The sequence below is a fragment of the Rissa tridactyla genome, chromosome 11 (genome assembly GCF_028500815.1).
Source record: "Rissa tridactyla isolate bRisTri1 chromosome 11, bRisTri1.patW.cur.20221130, whole genome shotgun sequence".
NCBI classification, from domain to species: Eukaryota; Metazoa; Chordata; class Aves; order Charadriiformes; family Laridae; genus Rissa; species Rissa tridactyla.
This window is the reverse complement of record NC_071476.1, coordinates 9,340,716-9,367,077: the sequence shown is the minus strand read 5'-3', so window position 1 is coordinate 9,367,077 and position 26,362 is coordinate 9,340,716. Positions and strand designations below refer to the sequence as shown.

Below are 26,362 nucleotides of genomic sequence, written 5' to 3'. Positions count from 1 at the left end.
TAACGTGAAACATTGCCACTCTCAGTGAAGCTGTAAATGTGGACGTTTGCCTGGATGTATTTCTTGTTTGCTTTATTCAGAATGAGGATGAAAACAGAGCCAGTGAAAGCAAGAAAACGAAACTGGAAGAAAAAGCTCCATCAGGACACAAGACTTCTAGCAGTAGGGAGTGAGTATCTTGGCTGTGTTTTCAATGTTGGAGGCTCAGGGTGAGCAAGGAGAAGATGGATGACCGTCTTTCCCCCTTTTCTCCTCCCCCTCCCGTCCCCAAAGTGTTCCCTCATTATTAATTGGCGGGTAAAATTAAATTTCATTGCTCCTTACCCTTCAGACAGACTTATTTCAGAATTTCTACTAGTAGTTGGCCAAAAGCAGTACAAACAAGGACAGCTGTTGTACATAACAGAAGTCAGGTAACCCCTCGTGCAGGGCTGGTATATTATGGAATATATGCGTCCTGGTTTTTCCCTAATGTTACAGCGGGGATTTGGTTTGTTTTAGAAATCAGCTGTGCATCTAGCTTTTTGATCTTGCAAAATCGATGCTTTTAAATTTAACCCAGTCTGGTAATTCTCCATTTAGTGAGTTTGTAAACTGAGAGTAAATGACTTAACTGGCATTGTCTGGGAAGCTGATGGCATTGAAATTTGGATCCATGGATTTAGCCTCACATTTGCTTCATAGATTAGCTAAAGAAAAGTGTGAGTGACACAAAAGCAAAGTAATACAAAATTAGCAAATCAGTAATGTTGTTTAATACTCTTCTGCTTGTATGTTATTTCTGTAATTTTACATGCTTTTTGTAATAGCCGTTATGCTTTTATTTGATTTATTTCTTGGTCAGTGTTAATCCACAGGAAAGAGTAAGGTTTTTTCCACTGCCTTTTAAAACTCTGCTATTTCAGGTCATGCAACTGAAAACTGGTATAATTATGTCATGGAAAATATTGCTGTATAGTGAGTAATTGCCAAGTTACAAATATGTGAGGAGCTGTGGCACATCAGATGTGAGAAATCTTGTTTGCCTGTTCAGAATTAGAGTGCCTCACTATTTGTTAGGAAACAGATGTAGCCTGAACAGATGCATTTCTAGCTTGATTATGCTTTTTTACCTATTATTTCTGATCTTTGCTTGACTGCCAGTGCAGTTATCTGAAGGCCGTTTAACTTAATGAAACTACGATTTTATAAAAATAATCTAGTAGAAATAATTATTATGGGAAGCCAAGAATAGCCAACTGTAGCCCTCAGCAGCCAAGGTACTGCAAGGCTGCATGGAGAAACTTCCCAGTTTCCTGGGTTCCGTAGAACATTTATCTGGACCATCTTTTTTCTGAGCTGTTGGGCTGAGCAGTCTGCCACAGACAGGCTGGCGCTGCCATTGGCATTAATTTCTTACGCTGTAAGTGATTCGGGTGTTTTTTTTAAGAGCTGTTGTAGGGATGTGGTTTTATGGTTAGAACTTGTCTGCTGTGTTTTCAGGTCAGAACAAATAAAATGGTGAAAACGAGTTCAATCTGGCTTCACAGAAACGAGATGATTATTCTTGTTCTTTTCCTCCATACCTGGTTTGCTAGGTCTAACAACAAAAACCTTTGTTCTTTAAAAATGGGGGTTTTTTAGTTTAAAATAAAAAGTTTTGGGGTTTGTTTGTGTTGGATTTTGGGGTTTTGTTTTTGGTTTTTTGTTTGGTTTTTTTTGTAAGGAAAAAAACCCCAAACCTCAATTCGTTCATTTTATCCAGGTCTACAAAGCCAAGTGCTGTTAAAGAGAAGGATTTACTGCCGTCTCCTGCTGCCCCGGTCCCGCAGAAAGATTCCAAGCAAGAACACGGGTCACGGAAGAGGACGGTCAGTCAGTCGTCATCCTTAAAGTCCAGTAGCAACCTCAGCAAGGAGAGCGGCGGTGGCAGTAAAAGCAGCTCATCTTCTAAGCAAAAGAAGACAGAGGGGAAAGGTTCTGGCAGCGCTAAAGAGCCCAAGGTAAAGGGCTTATTCTGTAAATGCCTCCAGCCTCTTCCTTTGCTTTGCAGTTTGATGCGCTTAGTGTGATCTGAACAGTAATTTGCAGTTCAAGTTAAAACATAATTAGTTTCAGATAAACATTGTTTATGTCATAGTGCTTAAGTGCCTTGGAAGTCTATAAATTAGAAAATAATTTGGGAGAGATTGTGGAATACTAATGCTTATTCCTACCAAATTCTTGCATTAATTAGTGAAATGTGTTTAGTAGTCTTCTGATTACAGATGCTGCTTCTTTATTTTTTAATTTGTTAATAGGAAATACCACTAGAAAGCAGTTTATGCAACATAAATGGAACAATGAGGTTACTCTTGTCTCATCGGAGCAGATACAGATCTTGCCCTGATTTTTTTAAGGAGAGCAGGCGCTCAGTCTGTGCTCAGCACTAGGATGAGAAGCTATAGCTCCTGTTTTCCGACACTGTGGGAGCCCAGAACGGTTGTATTAAGTCCAGCTCGGGGATCTACCATGCTTTCTGTGGTTGGAGTAGAGAAAGCATGTTTATAAAGATGGTGCAGAAAATGTTTTTAAAGAGGTTTAGGTTAGGAAGATATTTAGATGGTAGCATTAAAAAATATTATAGGCAGATGATACTCTTAGGCCACTCAATTGAAACGTGCTTTTTCATCAGTATATAAATGTGTGTTACTGGACAGAAATTAGCCTGTGAGGGCATCTGAGAGCATGTTGTTGAATAGCTGTGATGAGCAGTTTCTGTTGTATGGTCAGTTACAGAATCACAGACTGGCAGGGGCTGGCAGGGACCTCTGGAGATCACCCAGTCCAACCCCCTGCCAGAGCAGGGTCACCCAGAGCAGGTGGCACAGGAACGCGTCCAGGCGGGTTTGGAATGTCTGCAGAGACAGAGACTCCCCCACCTCTCTGGGCTTGCCAGGGCTCTGCCACCCTCAAAGTAAAGAAGTTCCTTCTCATGTTTAGGTGGAACTTCCTATGTTCAAGTTTGCGTTGAGCGTATTCAGTCTTTGCTGTGCTGCAGGTGTTGGGGGGGGCGGCTTCAAAGCCCCAAAGCGTCCTACAGGCTGTGGAGGCGCCCCGAGTTTAAGCAACTGCTAAGCCTCGGTTGTTGGATTTGCAGTCTCTGAAAAGCTTAGAAGCAAAGCCTAAAAATGTTCAGGAAGGATCATTGATTTGGGGAGGTGGAAAGCAGCAAACAGTCATCAGCAATGGCAGAAAGTAACTTAGTCATCAGGGTGGAGCTGGTGAATCTCTGCGCGGGCAGACGTGCTGCGTGACTTCACACGCCAGTACCCTGAGCTTTGGAAGGCTGGCAGGGCGGCGTGTCGCGGCTGCGTAAGGCGCTTCCAGGAGCTGTAGGCAGTGCGTTTACCTCACAGACTGGGGCTCTGCCCTGTCTTTATTCGTCAGCATAGCAATGTCCCTAAGCCAGCAGTTAGTTTGTGAGATGTTTATTGTTTTATACTTCAGATATGCTTAGTCATGCCTTTCTTAAAGTTGTATATAGTCTTCCTGTGTTTCCCTGCATCTGTTGTTATTGTGCCTGCCTTACAGTGGTAGATAGTACATTGCTCTGCAAATCTGGTGCCTTGCGACTCCAGGATCCTTCTGGTTACTGATAATCTGATGAATGTAGGTTATGAAATACATCTATATAGATGACCTTTGGTCATGGTAAATGAAGAGAGAGGAAAACACATATGAAGCTGGGGAGTTGTTTTATACTGCTTAGTTACTAGAAATTGATTAACTTACTATTCACAGAATGTTTCTAGTGTCCGGTCTTCACCCTGAAGTGTCATGTTGAGCCTTGTATAATTTAGGGGAGCAAGGACAGTGTGTTGTGAAGACAGCTAACTTTTCTCCTTGAAGATGATGCTTATCTTTCCGAAATATATATATTTTTTTTTCCAAGGCAAAGACATTCAGCAGAGAAATGAGAAATTGTAAAAATATTCATCCCGTTCTTGTTAGAGTGGAAAAACAGGACTTAGAAACAGTGACATGGGAGATTCGGGGAGGGATTTCATGGACCCAGGTGTGTAGAAAGCCTGGACTGCATTCCCTCTTCTAAAGGAGATCCCCTGGTGTGGGAGAACGAGGAGTTTGGTTACAGCTACTGTGTCTTCTCTGTGCCGGCATGAGGTGAAAGCCTCGTGGAAGCTGTGTTACTGTCTACGGTGAATGGCAGCTAAAGCAGCTGCAAAACTGACCTTATTGCATATAGAGTGAAGTCATGGGAGAAATTTATACCACAAATGCTTTTCTTGAAGGCAGGGAAGATTTAACTGTTCTTTAAACTTATTATTCGGCAACAATTTTCCTTTCAGGAAAAGATTCTGAACAATTCATCAAACTGCCCTCCTGCCTCTGCTCCATCTACGGAAAGTTCAAAGTCAAGAAGAGCAAAACTTGTTTTTGATGATAGGTAAGTACGGCAAAAGGTGCCTTTCCCTCTGTGAATCTTGATGCGTAGCCAGGTCCCCGCAGAGAATCGTTGTCCTTTTGCTTCAGAAAAGCTGTTAAGTACAAGCTCAGGCTCTGGAGAGCTGTGCGTTGTTCCTGCGGGGATGTGCTGTCTTCCCTGTGCCATGGGCCGGGCAGACGGCGCAGTCCCATGGCCTGCCCTGTACATTCCTGCCGAGCATAAAAGGACCAGCAATAAGCTTAAATAGCTCAGGGTTGTTCTGTTTTCAAACGCTGATGGGTCCTTTTCACCTTAACCAGGGCACTGCTGCTGCCTGTCTGCCTCTCCTCACCAGAGCCCACGTCCTCTAGAGTCAGGAGTTGGGGTCGTTGATAGTAGAGAGGAGCCTTCAGTTTTTGACATTCCAGATCCCCAAGAGCAGGATTGGGATTTAATCCTGTGGAGTCAAAGAAAATATCTTGAGAAGAAATTAAAACAAATATTTTACAGTCTTGTGCCAACTTTATGTTTCTCTTGTACCAATTCAAATCTCAGCAGAATGTTTGCTCTTAAAGCGTTTCTATTTGTTGTTCTTTAAATTCACTTTATAGATAAAATTATGTTTATACCAAATGTAAAAGTAACTTCCTGGTTAAGATCTCTTTGGAAGTGGACGAGCAAATTGGTCAGTGTTTTTCTCCTGATAGTTATTCCTTAAAAAAAAAAAAAGAAAACAGTCGAGTGAATTAGATGGTTAGAGTACACTAACAATCACTTAGGACAAAATAGTTTATGGGGATTTTCTAATTATTCCAAGACAAAACAGGTCCAAGAAATTGAGATAAGATCGAACTTTAAAAAAAAAAAAAAATCTGAATGTGTATTGATGTATAGGAAGACATAATGAGAGCATCTTCCAAGGAACAGTAATTGTGCTTTAGGGAGGTGACGTGATAACTTTGTGGTTATGACTGAGACGTTGTCGGATTTTGTGGGCCTAGAACTGATCGAACTAATTTTGTAGGTACATAATCTTTTTACTATGAACTCTTGCTTTGTAATGACATCGGTTTCCTGTAAGTGGACTGTTAACAGTGTTGATTTTAAATATCTTTAATACAAATAAGTTAAGTAAGGTAGGATGGATGGAGGAATTTATTTCAAACTTTAATCAACTTATAGGTAATATGTTAATATATTGTCATGTATTATTACACTTTTATAATTATCCTCTGCTCATCTAGTTGTGAAAGTCATTTAGCATTGATTGCCTTGGGTGGCTAAGCAAAAGCAATTAACACCTGAATGTATCTTGGTTTATTTAGTATTATCATCATAATTTTTAAATGTTTCACAGCCTCAGTAATGCCAGTCCTGGAGGCACTGGATTAGTTAGTCCTCAGATTTTCAGAGGCTTTTTCCTTCCCCCGCCCCTGTTGCTGGTCAAGTATTTGTTTTGCTTGACTATCAAATGCAGTAAATTTAACCAAGTCATCTTTACTTACCGACTTGCTTGAAATACTGTTTAGAATTACCTGAAACTAGAGAACTAATTTTAAAATATTTTTAACAGTTTTGTCATACTGTAACTAATCATACTAGTTAACTTTAACAGTTTTATCGTAGTGTAGCTTCTGTAACCTGCGTTAGAAAAGATCTGAAATTTGACAGTAAGAACCGTCAAGTCATAAAAGGAAATGCAGCGTGGGTGGGGCTGGGTCCATAAACTTGTGTTCTCTGTTGCAGGACTTACTCAGCTGATCATTATTTACAAGAAGCAAAGAAGTTAAAACATAACGCAGACGCATTGGTAAGTACATCTCCAATACTTATCTAATGTTTGCCATTATACTGGGGTTATACTGGGGGTTTGTTTACTGCTTTTGCCATTTTGCTGCCCTTTTGTACTGGAGCTTTCTTGTACTTCCTCTCTGGTTTTTTGTCCTTAAAAATTTTCTCCGCTCTCCCCAGTCTGACAGGTTTGAGAAGGCTGTGTACTACCTAGATGCTGTGGTGTCATTCATTGAGTGTGGGAATGCATTGGAGAAAAATGCTCAGGAATCCAAGTCCCCGTTCCCTATGTATTCAGAAACTGTGGAATTAATCAAGTAAGCATTGCAAAGCACGTACAAAAGTCAGGTGGGTGGGGAAGAGGTCTGGAAATCAGAGCTTTCTTTTAGATTTACTAAAGTTTTGCCACCAATTTTTGAAATCTCTTATTCTTCAGTAAAACTGGATGTTCCAGTTGCTGTAGCTTAAAGTGTTTTCGTGAAGGTTAAGATCCTTTCTGCTAAGGCTCTTGACGTCTCTCTACAATGTATAACACACAAGAAGCAAAATTACTCCAATTACTGCCTAGTCAGCATTTTGTTTGGGTCTGAGAGAGTTTCCTGAAACGGTGAAGAGAGTTGAAACTGGAAATTTGTAAGAACATAAGTGTTTTATGATTGATAAATGATACTGTAATCTTCATTTTATCGTTTACTTTATGTCTTTGTTTGTAGATACACTATGAAACTGAAGAATTACTTGGCACCGGATGCTACGGCTGCAGATAAAAGGCTAGCAGTGCTTTGGTATGTCTGTTTGGAACTTAATACAATGCACTGAATAATTTCAAATGTTTTATCTGCATGAAATGCTGTATTATGCTGAGTTGTCAGGTGATGCTGAGCCAACTGTATGAGATTTCCGCTTGGCTGCATGTAAAGATTAACGCTGTATATCTGGTTACTGTAAATCGGGGCAGAGAGGATGTTGACAAGGGCCAAGTCTTTGAAATATTAAGGAAATCGGTAGATTTGTGCGGAGTAACCACAGAAGGGATGGGGGTCCTTCCTATGTACTCATCCAGGGATAAGTCCTAATTTGGACTGGCTGTGAAGAATTGTCACTGGCCTCCTAGATCAATGGAACAGCCCCAGCAGGTGTAAGGAGCAGAACCAGGTGGTGTCAGGCAGAAAAGAAAGGGGAGGCCATGGCAGAACGTGTTGGACTCAGAATGTCCTGACACGAGCGAAAAATCAATGATGCCCTTGTCTAGGAAGTAGCTCAGTGTCGTCTCCTAAGCCAAGAACTGTAAAGGGGTTATACCAGCAACATCACTGAAAATTAGAGTTTCAGCTTAAAGCACACAAAGCTATGCTTTTGTTTCCTTGTAAAGGTGATTATGGATTTTTTTGATAGACCTACAATTTGGGAGTTTGCAGAGAAAGCTTTAAAAACACAGCTAGGAGATTTTTGAACTTCACTCAGTTGTGATTAACTTGACTTTAACTGTAAATGTTTTGTTATTCTGTCTTTGGTCAGTCTTCGGTGTCAATCTCTACTATACCTAAGGCTTTTCAAACTGAAAAAGGAAAGTGCATTGAAATATTCTAAAACTCTGACTGAACATCTGAAGGTAATTGCAGTATTTTCTTAGAATATTAGAACCTAATCAAATTAAAGCTCTACATCACTTTGCATTCCTGAAGCCAATTTTCAGACTGCTGCGTGTGAACCTGGAGTATACCCTATTTAGAACTGGACCTTGAAAGTATATTAAAGTTAAGTAATTTAAAGCTGGGAAGAGACAGCATGGCTGTCATAACCATACTGCTCCCAGCATGATAGCGCTCTCTTAGCAATTTGATCTAGCTTTTGTTGTCTTTAATAAATTTAGTAGGCTTTGTTTTTCTTGCTGCAGATACAACAAACTGAAACGTCACTTTTGTGTTTAAGCTTAGGGGAATTCAGGATGTAGGGCTGTATTTCACAGGCTGCAGCTGTTCAGCTTTCGCAAAAGCTGGCACCGGAGCCAACTTCTCCTTGAAAACCAAACTGGTCTTTCTGAGGTTTTGTCGTTTGCAGTGGGATGTTTGATTATTTTTTTTTTCTTATTCCACCACATGAATTTAACTCAATTCTTCTGCAATTGATTTAAGTGCTGTCCTTGGTAAAGGATACCAAGAGACACATCCTTTGAATTAACGTATTCGAATCAAGATGTTGCAGATGAGAAAAGCAGTTATGATACTTCTGTAATGTTACTCAGTCCGTAAGACAGATTTTTCACAGGAAGGCTTGGGGATAGGTAACTAATGTCATTGGGTTTCTCTGAAACTTCCCGCTATCAATACTGAGAGGAAACAGTTCTCAAAATGTTCTCATAGGTGGCAATAGGATCTAATGCTTAGAACAGAAGACCGCTCCAATCCTATATATATTTAGTGGCCTTCTTTGTGTTGCTAAAATAATCCTTTAATTTGTATTTTAGGCATCAGTAAAAAATGATATTTTTCCCAAATTTGAATTTACTGTGATGTTATTCAGAATGTTGGTTATCGTTTAAAAGAAAAATAACAAGAAATAATTTGGTTTAAAATAACCAATTAAATAACCAGGTAAATAATAACTAGTTAAAGTATAAACAAATCAGGTGACAGATTTATTTTTTCCCCAACAGAATTCCTATAATAATTCTCAAGCACCATCACCTGGTATGGGAAGGTAAGTAGTAAAAGCTGTTACCTGTATTTCTCAGTTTACAGCTAGTTTTCTCTGTAACCTGTGTGCCTGAGGTGCTCAAAAAATAGCTTTTTACTGTTTGAAGTGTTAGGGTGGTTCTTCTAAAGGTGTAGATTTTGACCCAGTTGTTTGCGTAATAAAAGGTTTGGAAAACTGCTGCTTGTGCTAGTGCTCAGCAGAGAGTCTGTCAGGAGACTCCCTGTTGCACTAACACACAAGTCACTTGTCTCAGTGAGTTCTCTTGTTTTATTTATCCCTGGAGGTGTTTAAAAGGCAGGTAGACATGGTGGACTTGGCAGTGTTGGGTTAATGGTTGGACTCGATGATCTTAAAGGTCTTTTCCAACCTAAATGATACTATGATTTAATGCTTTTCTGCTCAAAACAATAGCTTTATTAATGCTGCAAGCCCAGGCAGCTACAGGTAGCTTCAGGGTTGTCTGTTCCATAGTACAGCATTTTACTTCTATTCTTTAAAACCTAACAATGGAGCTTTGAGAGATTATTCTGAGTTTTAGGAGGGCATTTCAGATTGGCATCGTGTTATCTGAAAGTGTAATATGGCAGAATAGTTATCACGTAGTTGTAATGGTTTCATTATTATTCTTTAAGATTCATTTTATTTAAACAGTGAATTTAAGATTTTATTGAATTAAAAGGCAAGGAGGTTCGGTGGTTAGGTTTTGGCTGTGAAGCTAAAACATAAGAGTTGGAGGATCCTCAGCAGTTGTTACCAGTTCACGCGTGTCACTTGTTGTAGGGCAAATCCTGACTTCTTGATGCGTAAAGTGGGAGTGCTTTAGTGTCTTGCGCTCTGAGATGTGGGAAGAGAGGTCCTGGAGAGCATTAATCTTACAGCATGATGTGACCGAAGTACCTATATTTGCATTTTACAATGTAATACTTTTCTCTGGATAAGCAGCAAGCCTGTCGGTATGCCGTCTCCAGTGTCTCCAAAGCTGTCTCCAGGGAATTCAGGAAATTACTCTTCTGGGGCAGCCAACCCTTCAGGGAGCGGGTCTTCGGTGACGATCCCCCAGAGGATCCATCAGATGGCGGCCAGCTACGTCCAAGTTACGTCCAACTTCCTCTATGCCACTGAAATTTGGGACCAAGCCGAACAGCTGTCTAAAGAACAGAAAGGTAAGGGCTGGCACGGGTGGGTTGTACCCTCGGATGTACCAGGGTGTGCTGAAATGCTCACGGGCTTTGAGTCTTGGAGTGGCAGTTAATGGTGCATGGGATGTTTAACCAGGGCCTCTGCCAAAGTAAGATGGGAAGTGATACCTCCGGTTACAGTGGTACCCCAGCTGGGTGTCCTGGTGGTCAGGGTGGTGTTGGAGATGTAACGTTTCCTACCAGCTATGTGTTGAAAAAAAAAAAAAAAAAAAAAATCTTTGTTGCATTTGTCATAAAACGTTAGCTGTAGGAAGGGGAACTCCGTACATTTCCATTTCTGAAATTCTTAAGTGAAATACACATTTGAGGCGGAAGGCCAAGGAAGTTTTACAATAGTTTAACCGTACTCTAATTATTCCTATCAGCCAGTCTGCAAAAGAGTAAAGAAATTGATTAGAAAGGACTGTTTTCCATTATTTTTATTCTTCCATCCATCTTTTTCTTCTGTCAATCTGAGAAAGATTCATGCTGAAAAGGTGGGGAGTTTGGGTGTAATATTTCCCATATGAAAATACGTGCCTAGTTTAACTTATGTTTCTGTTGTTTTAGAGTTCTTTGCTGAACTGGATAAAGTTATGGGCCCTCTGATTTTTAACTCGAGCATCATGACAGACCTAGTGCGTTACACCCGGCAGGGATTGCATTGGTTGCGCCTGGATGCCAAGTGATACTTTGAACTGAAGGAATGGAAAAATCGAACACATTTTTTCTCGCTGCCTCTGATTTATCTCCACAACACTGTGTCATGTCGATAAGGAAGACTGCCATAACACATTGCTTAGTTGACACTAAGAGCAAGGATTGCTTTCACATGTCTCCCATCCTCATTTGTGTTTTGTGTTTTAACCCCCAATCATCTGGTCAATGGACTTCTTCAGTATTCCCGTTTTAAGTTATTTAAATATATTAAAATTTGCTACATATAAAGGTGTAGTTTTGCTGATCTATCATGGATAGATCATTGGAATTCCGGTCATAATACATAAATAGTCAGTTTAAATCCTATTTATTTTAATTTTTTTAATTTTAATTTTGAAAAGCCCAGTGTGGGGCAGTTTTTAGCTATTTCTTCCCTGAATTTACCCTTTCGAGTACTTAGCAGAAATTAAACATAGACACTTTATTTAAGTACTTTGTGAGCTTTGTTACTCTGTAATGTCTTGTGGTGGTAGAGCCTGTAAAAGGAACTAGGGTTGATAGGTTCTAACGTGTAGGGACACCATACTTTTCATGCCTAATGCCTATGAGTCGACTAATAATGGCAACTACAGATTTATTATTGCAGAATTTGTACTAAATAGAAAAATTCCAGATATTCTTCTACGTATTAAGATACTTCGTTTAAATGAATTATAAAGAAATTTTTATGGAAAAGTATTTAGCTGGATCTGACTTGGATTGTTTTCAAGGCAGTTTCAAAACATCGATTAACACTATAACAATCACAAAACATTACAGTAATTTGCATTTAATGTAATATGGAAGTAGTGGTGTAAGAATGAACTTCAGTCCGATAGGTGCGATGCATACAGGAGAGGTTTCTGAAATGGACAATCTTGTGCTTTTTTGCATCTCTTCATTTAAAACACGTTTTGTTTCCTTGCTTGTCATTTTTTGACGCTTACAAAATCGGTGAACTTTGTGGTTAAAAACACAACAGTAGTTAAATTCCTAGCAGAACTGTCATTTGCATCTTTTCCATTGACTGAGAAACCAGGAATCTTAAGTAGAAATCGAGGTCCGTGTTTTCCTTTTAGGGTCTGATCGGTAACAGACACTACGGGATGACAGTGCAACAGCCGTCGTGGGGTGGGAGCACACAGCTATTACAGGGAAACCGACTGTTTCGATGCAGAATGGATTTAAAACTTGTATTTACCCCGTGTTAATGAAGGTCCTGTTAATGTTTGATGGAGCGTAATCCTCGCTTGCAAGGGAGCGACTCGGTGCGACAGAATTGGTTCACGGAGTTGCAGTTGGCCGCTCTCAAAAAGTGTAAACCAAAGTACCTTTCCACGTAAGGTGCTTGTCTGAGTAAAAGGTTTCAAACGCTACTGCTTTCAGTATTGCTTAGTGCCCCGAACACGTCTGGTGTGCCTTATGCCTTACTTTTAGATGAAGATTTTATGAACTGTTTACAAGATGTTTTACAGCAGGACCAGGTATACTGTATGCAGTGGTCTTCTGCAGTACTTTGGTAAAATTCCATTTCCTTTTTCAAAGTCCTAGCGTCTGTCCCACGAACTGACTTCTCCTTGTGGTGGTCTCCTTTCGAAGAGTCAAACTCTGAATCCTTTGGAGTGAGATTGTGGAATGCTGCTTTGTTTTCTCTCCCGTTTAACCCTTTATTCTGTACCAGATATGAACGTGCATGTTCAGGAAAATGATTGCACTAAATTTTTTGTGTAGTAGTAGTTAAGTGCCAAAATCACGGCAACCTCGAGAGAAGGAATAGAATTCTACGCTACTTAGTACTGCAGTATGTCCTATGGGCTTTAAGAGTTTAGAAGTTTTGCAAATTAGTAACCTACTAAAAGGTAGCTGCATATTCGTAGAGCTTCCTTTGCGTTCCAGCGTGTTTTGTACTTCCAGAAAAGCTTTGCTACATACGACTTGTTACATGGTTAACAGACCTGGGACTTTTTCCACGATAGCTGAATTTACTCGTCAGGTCTGTTGGAGCATCCTTTTTATTGAATCACTGTGCAAGGTCACGTTTCTGTTAGTGTTTGCTGTTCGAGACAGAACTCTGTACCCTCAGACTCCGCATCTTGGTTAATGGGACACTGTCAACTATTTTTCCTTTAATACTCTAAAGTGCCTAGCACACTTTTGACGCTATATAAAAAAATATCTTCTTAGAAGTTGCATTCATAGTTTATTTTTTGTGTAGTGCTGCACTAGCCGGCATGGCTGATTTTTGGCTTGCTCCTTCGTGCACAGTTACCATTGCTCTTAGCAGGAATGGTCTCATCTCTGGGAATTTTTTTTCCTTAACTCGAGTCCCACAAATACCTTTTGGTGTCACGCGAAATTGGTCTCTTAAAAAAAAGTATCTCTTATTCCTAGATCAGTGGATCTTAAAAAAAATTGTCTTCAATGACCAGAAGACTTTTTACATCGTGTCAAAATGTGGACCTGAACTGGTTGAAAGTGTCCCACCTGCACAGTGTACGTTGTAGTAAAATCCCCTCCAGAGTGCTGTCCCGCGTCGTCTGTCTGTCCGGGAGATGTGCAGAGGTCTTGTTAATTGGAAAGAAATGCCTTATGCGTCTGTGGCTATTTCAAACAGATACATTTAAATTTCGCAATTCCAAAAGCATATCTTAACTTGGGATTTACCATTGTTTCCGAGAGAAAAGTGATGTACTTTGTCAGATTTCGTAGCTTAAAAATAATGCCAGTACGTTACAGGCTTCCATCCCTCTGTCAAAGTGGGGGCGGATGGTCCAAAGCTGCCCGTGGTTCCTCCCCCGCGGCAGCGCGCGTCGCTCCAGTCCTCGCACGCGGCGCAGTAGTGACTAACGACGAGGGAATCCCTAACTCTTGGCTTCCTCATTGATTCCCTGCAGGACTGTATATTAAATACATATCAACGCCGTAATTTGAATTCCCTCACTGAACGCGGTCCCAGCTGGTGAATCTTAAAAATGGCTTAATCAGACTAGGCTTGCTCAGATATCACAACTATTTGAATTTGCTGTCAAACTTGCAGGTTCCGAGGTGATAAGGTGCAACCATTTATAATTATAAACAAATCTTCAGGACCCCAGAGTCAAACAGCCCGAGACTTTTAGTTTGATTTGAAACTATTAGCCATAAAGCAGAGCATATGGATGGCTCTTCTTGGCTTTTGATGGCAGTATGCAATTTGTATTGTATGTGTCTTTTAATATATATGTATATATATATGAACTCAGTCTGTCCAAAGTATATGTTATACTTGTTTTTAGATTATGGTGCAACTGACTATATTGATATATTATTTATTGAGTGCTGAGTCACCATCTTATTGGTGATAAATCTTGCATATTATACAGGAGTGCAATGTATATTCCTTTAGATTGCTGAGGCTTGATTGCTGTGATAACAAAAAAATGCCCTGAAATGTATTTATGAATGGCCCCAACATACGGAGAGTCAGGACTTTATGGAAAAAAAATGTAGCGCTTGCCTGGGGCAAGTAAAATAAAGCCGTAGGCGGATAATTAATGCAGTTTGCCAAAATGGCAAACCACTGGAGAGAGAGACTACCTTTGCTGTATTTAATATTTCATTTACCTAACAGATATTTGCTGTCACTGCAGTGTTTATATTAAGGCAGATACAAAAGGGCCTGAGCAAGTCAAGTTTGAATTACCCATTGGGGAGTAAACAACTTCCAAATTCTTAGATTTCTGACAAATACTTTGGTCAGCGTTTCAATTACTCCATCTGATGAATCAGTGTTATGGAAAACCCTGGGTTTCCAAGCGACACAGTTAATGCCAGACATCTTTCCGTCTAAAGGGTAGCCAAAGCTTTTGCCAGCCAACTCAGACAAATCCAGACCTATTCCAGGAGATGAACTTCCTAAGGAGGAAAGTTACGTCAGCTCGAACAATCAGGGAATGGTGGTGTGTGTTGGGCTCCGTTGCTTTTCGAGGAATGGGTCCGTGCGGCCGCGGTGGCGTTTGCCCACAGCAGGGCCGGGGGGGCCCGGGGAGGGCTCTGCCCTGCGCCAGCGCCGCCACACGGGCTCCTCTGCTTGCTGGGATCCGCCGGCGCTCGGCCGAGTTTCACCCAAACACAGCGTAGGGAGCAGCTGGACACGCTGTGCTGCAGCATGGGGTTCATGTTGGCTGTCCTCGTGTGAAGGCTTCACCTCTTCTAGTTTCATCTGGAAACCTTGGTGGGTTTCCACCGTTCCGGGCGTTAAGTCTGGATGCGCACGGGCGGAGCGGATCCAGGCACATTAGAACACAGCGTTCCCTGTCTTCGGTTTTTGTATGCAACCCCCGCGGTCGGTGTCGTTGGGTGCGCGGAACTTGCGCAGCGCTTGGTTTTGGCTGCGTTGGCATTACACATCCGAAAACTCAACTCTAAGGACCAGGCATGACGTTTGCAAGCACAGTTCCTGACATTTGTATCTGGTCCCCCTTTTAAATTGTTTTAAGAAATTTTGTATATGGAGGATAAAGTGCTTATATATTTATTAAAAATCCTTTATCTTATTTGAAATTATTATTTGGTGAAGAAAGGTTTTTCTTTCGGGGGAGGGCTGGGGGGGGGTGGGGGGAAGGTAACTTTTAACCTGTCACTTATAAATGAAGCCCTTATTAATCGTACAGAAAGGTACTGTTAGTAACTAATGGGATGTCTCTGTTTTATGCTTTGTACATGACAAGTCCATGTGTTACATTTTTGTTTCTATCAAAATATTTAGGCATCTGTCTTCAACCAAAACCTAAAAGAAAACAAACTGTGATTTTTATTTGTTGCAATACATTTGAAATTTCAAAGGGTACTTTGGGGCTCAAAATTAGGATTTCTAAGTCAGTATGTGCATTTCACGTAATAAAGCTGTTAATGGTGAGCAAAGTATTATATACTAACTAGATTTTTTCCACATCTGTATAGTATATTCTATGTATTTTGTGGTATTGAGATTATAGAAAGTTTAGTGTCTGAAACATGCGTTTAATGTGTATTTTTAAACAAATTTATGGCAATTAAAATATTTGGAGAAAAGGGTATCACATTTCAATTTGTAAAGATCTTTTTAACTACTGTGTCATTAAAATGCTTTGTACAATGCAAAACTGTAACTGGAGAAACTAAGTTTAATAAATATCAAATAGATTTTCTGTATTAAACTTCCAAACCACTGTGCTCGTGTCTGTTGCGTGGCCGTTCTCCTCCCCGATGCTGCATTTTTAAGCAGAGTTGTCTTTTTTGATCCTCGTGCTTTGTGTATAACAAAAGGCAAGCAGCATTCAGTATTTGTGCCCCCGACTTGTTGGTATTTGCCTAATCAAAAGTGACTTTGTTTCTTTTAGCCCTCCAAGTTAACGTGCAACCGGTCAAAAATGGATTTTGATCGATTTATTTTAAAATAGTAGATGCTTCGGTTTCAGAAGTCAGTCTAGGACAGTCATTTAAGCAAGTGCGATTAGAAGTAATTAAAAGTAAATACTTCCCCCCCCTGTTATCACTGGTTATATTTGGGATATTGGAAATGCTATCAGTATTATCAGTTTGTTTGGTCCTTCTTTTATCAGCACCTCAGATAAGGGCCTGTTAGAGAGTTCAGCTGCTGAGATGGAAACCAGGTGGAAGCCTGATCTACTTTCTGCACTTGCCAGGTTGAAGGATAAATGTCTAAAGTCCAGTCTGAAATGAGCACTTCTGCTTGAAGTCCGTGATGTGCGCTCACCGCACACTTTGCTCAGAGGATACAAGGAAAACCAAGGTGGCTTGCTGAATATAAATTTTTAATTCACACCTTAAAAAAAAATAATATATATGAACCATTACAAAAAACCAAAACGAAGAGGAGAGGCAGAGTCCTTTTATTGAGCTTGGCCAGAGAGTCATCCTGACGCTGCTGCAGAGCGACAGCCTTGGCTAGGAAACGCGCTCAAGCTCTTTGAAGTCCTTTTACCAGTTCATATGACAGAAATGTTAAATATACTTATTGCTCGAGTCACTGTCCTAGCTTTTGAACGGTCAATAAATATTTCCCAAGTAGAGGGGAGCATCGTTAGCAGTAACAGTGATGAGTGTTTTCATGGCGACAGGTCACTCCGAGGCTGTTCTAAGGAAACAGCGATTCTTCCTGGAAAACAAAACATCATCAGGCGCTGCCAGCTCGGACAGGCATCCACGCGTACATCCCCAGCAGTGCTGCGCTTACTGCGACAGCAGTGCTCGGGCCCAGCTCCTGCAGCCGTGCACGTTGTATTCACCTCTTTAACTCTATTCAGTTCAGCTTGATTCATTTATGTTCTTTGCTTTGCACAACAGCTCCAAAGTGCCTGTTTCCCAGGGCTATACTGTCAGGCTGGGGTGCAGAAATTACAGGCTCTATAAATCCCTTTCTGTCTGTATCTTCCTGTAGCTGCTGTTACAGTTCGCCTCTGTTAGTCGGTAGAACGAAATGACGCGTTTCAAGTGCATGTAAAATAGCAGCTCGACTACCATGTCCTATTGTATTTATGGATAGTCTCTGCTTTGTGGTATGTGTACAGCAGGTGCCACACAAAATCAGCTTTCGGTCACTAAGCAGTAATTTTAACGAATCAGTTTAACTATATGGAGTTGGACGATTTGCTAATGTCTTGTGTTCATGAGAACTAAATGGCTTTTGGTATTTTAGCTGTCTTAAACTATGAGTTTAAGTAATCGCCTTAAAGTGATTAATTTAGGGTAAGATACTGCTTTTAATTGATAAGTGCTCCCAAGTGAACAGTATTGGCTTTAAGAAGGCTTAATTTTAAGGTCTCTTAAGTGTCTACCTAAAAGCTGTCTAGAATCCCGTGTTCCTTTTTCAAGAGACAGGTTATTTTGGGTTGCAAGGAAAGGACTAAGGCTTGTAATCAAGGGCACGTGGACTCTGCTCTGTTTGCATTGCTTACAAAAGAGGTCTGAATCTATTGCCCCATCCCTATTCCTGGTATCTTTTTCTATGCACAGAATTAATTCCGTATCTCGTTTGGGTAAGAATAAGTGGGAAATTCCTCTACATAACACAATATCAAGTGTCGCCGAACCTTAACATTGATGAGGGTCCGTTACCTGCACAGCATGGTGATGCATTCGCTGTTATCCCTGCACGAGGCTCCGACGGGTCGCAGCGAGACGCCTCTCCAGAACGGTGTCATCCGCCTCTGCCTGCTGAGCGGGGGGTGCAGGGAAGCACAGAGGGTCTGAAACAGAGGGGTCGTGCCGCCGTCAGAGCATCCGCGGCTGCGAGCACTCGGTCACTCTGATGCTGAGCTCAGTAGTCTCAAGTGAGAAACGTGAAATCTTTCTCATTTTCAGATGCTAGCATGATCTGGTAATGTGTACTTGCTTGTATCTTAACCCCAAAGAAGCAAAAAGTATAAAAACTGGTTTTTTAATCCTCGTGGAGGGAAGGCAGAATGAATTGCTAAGGTACATCTCAGAGCAATCCAGCATTCACCAGGCAGTTACTCTACTTTTTTACGATGTTGAATCCTCTAAGAGATCTCTGCTGTCACCTCTAACTCCTGCCAGTTATTCATGCAAATCCTAACGCTTTTTATTAACTGCCTGACCATTTCGAATTAGCGCTTTAAATAGTTCTCTCTTTACCTGGCTGAGCAGCAGCGAGCAGAGCAGTAGGACTGCCATCGCTTTCCAGGAGTGCATCTTCACGCTGTGAGCCGCCACTTCCACCGCGGGACCGGCCTTGGGCGGAGGAGGTAGGAAGAGCCCCAAATAGAACTTCCCAAGCCTCAGCTAGATTTTTATAGACTTCATTCTCTTATCATTGCATCAGCTGTCAGTCATTACAGGAACAAAGTTCGTTTCGGAGCAAGAGGGAATTACTAAGTTAGCATCTGCTGAAGTGATCTGGTTCAAGGCCTGTCTGTTTAGCTAATGATTTACTCTCCTTCCACTTGTACTTTGTCTGGTCAGCTTACCACATGCGCCAACTGTTCCTTTTTTTAAAACCTACCTAATGTGTTACCAGAACTCTATGGTGTATTTGCAAGCAAGAGGGTGTTTGGCCCACAGTATTATGGTAAAGATCAAAAGCCATAACCCTATTTAACTTCCGTGACGTTTACAGCGTGTGTGGCTTTGATTTTGTCAGCCAGAGGTAAGTATTGTCTTATCGAGCTTGTTTGGAGCAGAGAATCACGCTTGTGATTCTGCTCCCCGTTCTTGGTACATGAAAGAATCACAAGGAAGTTACTTCACCTTCCTTTCCACGCACGTGGCACTTAAAAAGCAGATGTAATACTTTTCAGATGGGTTTTGGAATTTAAAAGTGTTATGTGTGATAAATAATAGACCTCTTTTGCCAAGGATCCAGATGTGCAGTTGCAGATGCTGATCCCTAGACAGCTAATCCCCAAAGCAGAAGCGACTGCCACAGGGGTGTTCCAGAGCCGAGTTGCTCCATGTGGCCAGAGGATGGTTTCTTTAGAAGAGCCGCCGGCTGCAGTCTGCTCCGAACCTTACAGCATCACTCACCGTTAGTCTTCTCAAAGGTGCCAGCAACTCCCATTGATGGGGATGGGCAGTTTGTAATTAAGAGGAATCTTAATTTTTTCCATTGTGAAACGAGATTGTGACAGCCCAGAGAAGAGAGTGTTTAAGAAGAGCTCTCTCTTACCCCTCATTCTCTCTAAAATTCTCCCAGTTTACAAACATGGGGACAAGGGAAAAGCGTACGCCTGAGATCACCAGTCTTTAAATGGACCTTGCTGGTACTCGCTGCTGCTCCTCAGCTGCGGGATCTCGTGCCTCCGGCTCCCACATCCATCCCGTGAATGCCAGGTCTGCTGGGTACAAGACTTGTGAGATTGCAGAATAACATAATAAAGAGATTACCAGTTTACTTGTGTCGAGTACACACAGGCTTTGGTGCACACTGTGTTTTAAGTTACTTCAAGTAGGAAGATACTGTACAAAAAAATGAACTACATTTTAGCTGAATTGGAAATAGAAATCTGGATGTAACAGGCTGCCGTTCTCTGTGATTGCTTGATATGGAGGCGTAAGTGCCAGCGTGGAAGGTGAGTTACCTAGATTAAGATAATGCCATGTTGTCAGGTTCCTGTCTGCAATGATTACCCCTTAGCCCAAACTTCACTGGATTAAATAAAAACCCTTTACATTGTATTGTCTACAGCTCCTATTGGAAAATTTGTTCCTTTCCTACAATGGTTCTTACACTCTTTCCTCTGACCTGTTTGTCGTCCTGCCCTGTGAGGAGGAATCAAACCCCTTCATCATTTCACCTTCCTGGGGCTTACAGAGGGAAGGAAATGCGACAGTGGATCATGGCACAACAAACAGCTGAACTTTAAAAGTTTCTTTTACGTTTGGCTGTGAATTTCTCAGTTGTTTTTCCCATTAAATCCTTTCTTTACATGCATCCGAGTTCTAATTTCTGCTGTTTCTGCTAGGCACTGTACTAGAGCAGGGAAAGGAAAGCAAGAGGCAGCAGCAGCAGTCTCACCTTCACCTCTGGAGCACAGGATCTGCAGTGACAGCTCTTTCAATTCTGACAGCAGTGCCCTCTGCAAGTCGTCAGCTTTTGGCTAGGTGAGACTAGTACTTTGTGACAATACGTACGTCAAAATTGTTCTGTCTCCTTCTGGATTACTAATAGCATCAGCATATCCCTTTCAGGCAGCAACGTGTTTACTCTGGGCAAGAAACCAGGGACAATAAAATAAAACTGAACCAGTTGTTTCCATGCATACAAGTCCAGCACACCAGTAAAATGCCACAGCAAAGATGTTATAACAAAAAAAAAAAAAAAAAAAAAAGGACACAAAATGTTGCTCTGTTGCCACTTCTAACATTTAGGAAAGGGAGAACAGAAATTAATTAATGACTGAAAAATTTTCAAGCGCTTTGTTCGGATTCTGAAATACCTACTGTCCAAACTCCTGAATGCCACACATCCACAGGAGCCATCCCTGCTGGTAACGGGTTCTGCATCCCTCTCCCTGCCCGGCGGGAGGCACAGGGCGGCGGAGGCAGCGGAGAATGGCTGGGCAGGGTTGTGACAGGCCGGCGGTGGAGCAAAGGGTGAGGAGGCCCAGGCTGGCGGCTGCCTCGCTGCTGACGATGCGGCGGGGCTGAGCCACTGCCCACGCAGTCGCTGGGCTGCGGGGCCTCGGGTAACTGGTCGGCGGCTGGGGTGAAGGTGCCACGCTGTTGACAGTAGCCCGGCAACTGGTTCAGACACAGTTCAGCTGTCTGTGAATGGGGACAGAGACCTTGTGAGAGCAACCGAGATGCGCTGCTCGCCTTCAGCAGAGCTGCTGAGACAAAAGTCGTGGAAAAAACAACTATTTACTGAAGCTACCAATGTAAAAGTTCACATGTGCTCTCATTGATGCTACCTGTCAGCTGCTGTGGGTGCTCTCAGAGGCTAAATAAGCAGAACACAAGTAAAGTTTTGAATAAAGTCTGCCTCTAGATGTCTTCGCCAGCTCTCACAGTCATAGCAGTCAGTTCGTTCCTCCCTGCTTGGTTAAGCCGCCTAGAAAATACCAACGAACTGAAACTCAGAGTTAAATTTAAGCATGGAATATTTTTAGCACAACTTGCTGCAGTGTGACTTGTATTACTCCTGTTGATGCCAACCTCAGACTGTGCTCGGAGTAAACACAAGAGCAGTAGGAACAGCCTAAGACTGAGTTTAGTCTCACGTGCTTTTTAAAGGTATGTTGAGCCCCAAAAGAACAAAGCATTCAGCTATAAAAATTGCATACCCCCCAACTTCCTGACATGGGAGACAGCATCTTTGGCTTCCAGAGAGCCCAGCCCTGAGCGCACCAAGAGACCAACACAGGGAAACGTCACTCCTGCCCTGCGGATAAGATAAACGCTCAGTACCAGCTACAAGAACAGCAGGACAGGAGATAAATGTGTGGCTCTGCACAGTGCATGAGCTTCAGACAGTCAGCTCAAGGCTGAAAGGAAGAAGTAAAGGGATAAAGGAACCAGCCAGATGTGCCAGACTTTGAATAGTGAAGCTTGTTTATACACTGAGAGCCACAGGGTGAATTTGTCACATACTTAAGTAACTTCAGTACAGATATTTGTTTTTAAATCATCTTCAGGTATTAAACAGTCTTGTTTCTCCTGGTAGTTTCCAAGAAGAAACTTCTGATCCAGCCTATTAACACTAATCAGATATCAGAATTGCAGTTAAGCATCCAATTAACATTAATATGATAACTAGGTAAATAATAACACAGAATCACAGAATAGCCCAGGTTGGAAGGGACCTCAAAAGATCCCTTTTGTGGGGAGCCCAGATGAGATTATGCAGCACCCTGTCCAGTCACCACCACGTCCCTGGGGATGTTGTTCCAGTGATTGATTGTTCTCACAGTAAAAAAATTCCACTCTTACATCGAGATGAAATCTCTCCCGCTGCAAATTTTACCCATTGCCCCGTGTCTTCTGGATGTGAAGGGATGAGCCTCTGTACAGAGGTCAAAGTCCACATTCAATCCCGAGCCATCAGCCAGCTCATGCCGTTTTGGTCAATACCAAACGAGGTGCCTGTTTGTTTTTCACAGGTATCAAGGTTAAAGAAAAAAGCAGTGGCCAGTGCTGGAAAGGTAAAAGGAGCAATGAGCCGTTATTTCCAATCACCTCCAGCTGAAGGCACCCCTCGCTACACTAGTTATACTGAGAAACGTTTCAAAGAAACAGGAGCCAAAAAAGGCTGGAAATGCTCTAACAGAAGAGTCTGAGCATACAGAACTTTAGCCCGATTATCTCCCTGTACAGAGTGAACCAGACAGAGATTTGCTGCTACTCACCTTAAAGATCTCAAGACACAGATTTCACACAAAGTCATGGGACAAAGTTAAAGTTTATTAGACAAGACTTATCTCCCTCTTAATACCCTTGTAGTCATGCGAACAAGCTTAGCAACACCAAGTTGATAATACAGGGTGGTAACAGTCTTCTTATTAAGTCGATTACTGGTCGTTTTCATAGTCAGCAGGGTTCTTCCTCTTCAGCCTCTCAAACTCTTGTGTTCCCCAGGAGTAGAGGAGATAGGCTGCCAGAAAAGCTGGAAAGGAAAGGGGACACTCACAAGTCACACTGCAATCAACACAGAGTGGCTCATACCACCAGGCTTCTGTGCAAGAGACCGCATTACAGAAGGCCACCATTACACAGACAGAATCATCTCAGTTGGAAGGGACCTTTCAGACCATCAAGTCCAACCATCAGCCTAACTCTGACAAAACCCCCACTAACCCATGTCCCTCAGCACCACGTCTGCCCATCTTCTAAATACCTCTGGGGATGGTGCCTCAACCACTTCCCTGGGCAGCCTCTTCCAATGCTTGATAACCCTTTCCATGAAGAAACTTTTCCTAATATCCACCCTAAACCTCCCCTGGTGCACCTTGAGGCTGTTTCCTCTTGTCCTGTTGCCTGTTCCCTGGGAGAAGAGACCAACCCCCCCTGGCTACACCCTCCTTTCAGGGAGTTGTAGAGAGCGAGAAGGTCTCCCCTCGGCCTCCTTTTCTCCAGGCTGAACACCCCCAGCTCCCTCAGCCGCTCCTCACAAGACTTGAGGGTGCTCCAGACCCCTCACCAGCTCCATTGCCCTTCTCTGGACACGCTCCAGCACCTCAAGGTCTTTCTTGTGGTGAGGGGCCCAAACCTGGACACAGCACTCGAGGTGGGGCCTCCCCAGTGCCCAGTACAGGGGGACGGTCACTGCCCCGGTCCTGCTGGCCACACTCTTGCTGACACAGGCCGGGATACTGGTGGCCGCCTTGGCGACCTGGGCACACTGCTGGCTCATGTTTAGCCGGCTGTCGACCAACACCCCCAGCTCCTACTCCTCCTTTCAGGGAGTTGTAGAGAGCGAGAAGGTCTCCCCTCAGCCTCCTTTTCTCCAGGCTGAACACCCCCAGCTCCCTCAGCGGCTCCTCATCAGACTTGTGCCTCAGACCCCTCACCAGCTCCCTTGCCTTTCTCTGGACAATCCCCCATCCCCAAAATGGAGACGCTGAGGAGGAAAACGGGGGGTGGGGGGTGTTCGATCCCTGAGGTATCTCCCCATACTCACGGGGCACCACCTTGAAGACCTGGGAGCTGAACCGGCGCCAGACGTTGGGCACCCCGTGCGAGAAGACGTTGGGGAAGGCGCGTTGCTCGAAAGGCGAGAGGCTGTAGGTGATGACATGGCGGACCCGCGCCAGGTTACCGAAGTGAAGGCCCATGGCGGCTCCGTGTCACCTTCCCCACCGGACGCCTCTGCCGCCGCCCGCACCGGAAGCGGAAGCGGCATCTCCGATGCCGCTTCCGCTTCCGGTGCGGACGGCGGCCCGTTGCCTCAGCTGCGCCCCTCAGCGCTGCCGCCGGCTGGTGACGGTGTAAAATCACCGTTTCTATACTCCAGTTGTAATAATTTAATCGCGGTGACACTTCCCCTGAGTAAGGAGGGGTTCGAAAGGCGAGTGGGTGCCGCTTCGTTACCAAAGCTTGTCCTCGACATCATTAACAGCGAACTAATGTTGAGAGGCCGTATGCACATAACGGACAACGAGGATTCTATCCTTGAACGTGTCAAGGGTGAATTAATGAGAGAACGCCTAATCGAGGAAAGTATGTATTGTTATCATTCTTGAGGAGGCACATCCTGGAACATATGAGCAGATAGACCTTGAAACTGCAACTAAACTACATGTGGCAAAAAGTTAAGCCAAATTGGCAGAAAAGTGAAGATTTTAAGTGTCTTAGCTGATGTACCTTCATTATAATACTGAAAATCACACCCATAGGTCAAAGATGACTCTCGCGCAGGTGAAGACCGTTCCCCTGAGCACACTCTAACTCGATTGTGTAACCATATGTAAATTACTAAGCAATCAAATACAGGTACTAATATGATAATGATGTTGTAAGATGTGTATAAAAATTGCGCAGAGTCCCGTTTGATGTGCTTGATTTGTGGGAAACCAGCAAGCACCCAGCCTTGTACAACTCTGAAATAAATAATCAATGTCTCATCCTGGCATGTGAGATTGGGTATTGCACACCAGGTAACGAATCTGATTTCTCAGACAACAGCTTTGTGAGTGGACGCCTCAAAATCCTCTCATTCATAGCAAAACCAAGCTTATCATCATAGAAGAGGCCAGCATTTTATAGCAATGACGGTTTCCTACCTCAGCAAGAGGTCTTGACTACTGGGATTATTCTTCAAATAAGTATTGCTGCAGACTAAAAACGGTGTAGCAGCATAAATCCTCCCTGGAGAACGTCTCAACCTTTAATCCATTGCTGAGGCTACGTATTTCCAAAACTGCTTGTAGCTGACCCAAAAATGTATTTTCTTAGCTTGATTTCAGCCCTTTGTCTTTTCCATTTGTGCCAAAGAAAGAATTAATTTTATTATCCTCCTCGGAGGCCCAGTAAAGCTGAATTCCTACTGTTGTAAAGGGATTAGTGGGAGTGACCCTCTATTAAGCAATTTGTTTCAAACCAAGCAAACGTAGCATGGACCAGGGGCTGGGATTTTTTTTTTTGTTTGACATCAAGATATTTACCTTGAGCTTTTAGTACTTACTTCAAACGTACATTCAATTAGAGCCAAAGCGAGGGCTATTTTTAGTTCAACAGCTCCAGGCTAATGCAATCTTCAATTAGGAACTTCATTTTGATAGAAGTTAAATGACTGTTAGCCAGATCCTATTGCTCTTCCCCCGAGTACTTACAGCTTGGAGAGGTGTCACACCAGCAGTGCCGAGCTGAGCCATTGTCACAGTCACAGAGTCCCCTCGGGTTCAGCCCTTCCCCTGCCAGGCAGAACTCCCAACCCCAGGCTGAGCCCAGGGGCGTTGCACAGGTCAGATCTCAGGGTAGGTGGCTTACTGTAGCAAGTTCAGGTATTTATGTATTGATGCATTAGTGAGTCACCATTTTAAGGGCTACTCCTAATAAGTGGCAAATACAGTGCTACTCCACATCCTTTTATTAATAATAATAAAAAAAAAATCTTAAAATCCCTACCAAAGCTGGGGGTTTTTGTGTCTGAGCCCCATCTAAAGCCCTCTTAGCTTGGGTCTCCAGCCTGAAACTAGCATTTTTGACCAAAAAAACACTAGAAAAGTCCAGGAGAAAATAAATAAATTGTAGTAAAAATTTGGTTTGAAAGCACATAGAATTAAGGCAGTGTTACCCTACAATCTCACTGAGAGAGGAAATGAGGCTGTGGCCCCACATTTTCAGACTACAAAACCAATTTAACAGCATTTAAATAAACTAATTTTAAAGGCTTCTAAAGGCCTTTTTTTTTTTTTTTTTCAGCTGACAGCATTGAACATTTCACAATTCCCAAGCAAGTGGCAGTGTAGTTCCATGTGCCTGATCCTGTGCCCTCACCCTGTGAGCAGCTTGTGATTTGTTCTTGGACTAGATCAGACCTTTCTGTTTTTAACAGCTCACCAGTAAGCTGGTGCCAGTTCTTACTCAAATAGTTCAGTTATTTAAATTTTTACAAGTTACCACACAGCTGTCCTTAAATTCTCACCACCCATGG

At 42.7% G+C, this 26,362-nt stretch overlaps 3 protein-coding genes across 8 annotated transcripts in view; 1 reads left to right on the top strand and 2 right to left on the bottom strand.

Annotated features, from left to right (window-relative positions):
• The window catches only part of AFF4 (ALF transcription elongation factor 4), a 54,452-nt gene extending 38,497 nt beyond the window's left edge, over positions 1-15,955 (top strand). For 4 of the 6 annotated variants that reach the window (XM_054217882.1, XM_054217887.1, XM_054217884.1 and 1 more), the window contains 10 exons: positions 81-169; positions 1,745-1,982; positions 4,329-4,426; positions 6,152-6,215; positions 6,377-6,513; positions 6,910-6,981; positions 7,715-7,808; positions 8,853-8,896; positions 9,833-10,056; positions 10,642-15,955. In XM_054217882.1, coding sequence (XP_054073857.1) covers positions 81-169; positions 1,745-1,982; positions 4,329-4,426; positions 6,152-6,215; positions 6,377-6,513; positions 6,910-6,981; positions 7,715-7,808; positions 8,853-8,896; positions 9,833-10,056; positions 10,642-10,760 — 1,179 coding nt within the window. In that variant the 3' untranslated portion in view covers positions 10,761-15,955. Of the gene's footprint in view, positions 1-80; positions 170-1,744; positions 1,983-4,328; positions 4,427-6,151; positions 6,216-6,376; positions 6,514-6,909; positions 6,982-7,714; positions 7,809-8,852; positions 8,897-9,832; positions 10,057-10,641 lie in introns of those variants that run through there. The other 2 variants (XM_054217883.1, XM_054217888.1) reach the window with 2 other exon arrangements.
• Positions 15,956-15,971: 16 nt separating this feature from the next.
• Positions 15,972-18,553, bottom strand: LEAP2 (liver enriched antimicrobial peptide 2). Its single transcript, XM_054217890.1, has 3 exons — positions 18,409-18,553; positions 17,869-17,999; positions 15,972-16,909 (listed from the first exon to the last, which is right to left on the bottom strand). Exons 1-3 carry the CDS (start codon positions 18,463-18,465, stop codon positions 16,873-16,875), a joined length of 225 nt encoding a protein of 74 aa, XP_054073865.1. The 5' UTR covers positions 18,466-18,553; the 3' UTR covers positions 15,972-16,872.
• A 4,097-nt stretch (positions 18,554-22,650) lies between these two features.
• LOC128916371 (cytochrome b-c1 complex subunit 8) lies at positions 22,651-24,108 on the bottom strand. Its single transcript, XM_054217889.1, has 2 exons — positions 23,888-24,108; positions 22,651-22,873 (listed from the first exon to the last, which is right to left on the bottom strand). Exons 1-2 carry the CDS (start codon positions 24,039-24,041, stop codon positions 22,779-22,781), a joined length of 249 nt encoding a protein of 82 aa, XP_054073864.1. The 5' UTR covers positions 24,042-24,108; the 3' UTR covers positions 22,651-22,778.
• Positions 24,109-26,362: the final 2,254 nt, after the last annotated feature.

Coding starts and splice junctions, on each gene's coding strand:
- LEAP2 (XM_054217890.1), bottom strand. CDS start 18,465: ATGCACTCCTGGAAAGCGATGGCAGTCCTACTGCTCTGCTCGCTGCTG. Junction 18,000..18,408: donor GCTCGCTGCTGCTCAGCCAG/GTAAAGAGAGAA, acceptor CCTCTGTTTCAG/ACCCTCTGTGCTTCCCTGCA. Junction 16,910..17,868: donor TGCATCACCATGCTGTGCAG/GTAACGGACCCT, acceptor TTTGTTTTCCAG/GAAGAATCGCTGTTTCCTTA.
- LOC128916371 (XM_054217889.1), bottom strand. CDS start 24,041: ATGGGCCTTCACTTCGGTAACCTGGCGCGGGTCCGCCATGTCATCACC. Junction 22,874..23,887: donor GGTCTTCAAGGTGGTGCCCC/GTGAGTATGGGG, acceptor TTTCCTTTCCAG/CTTTTCTGGCAGCCTATCTC.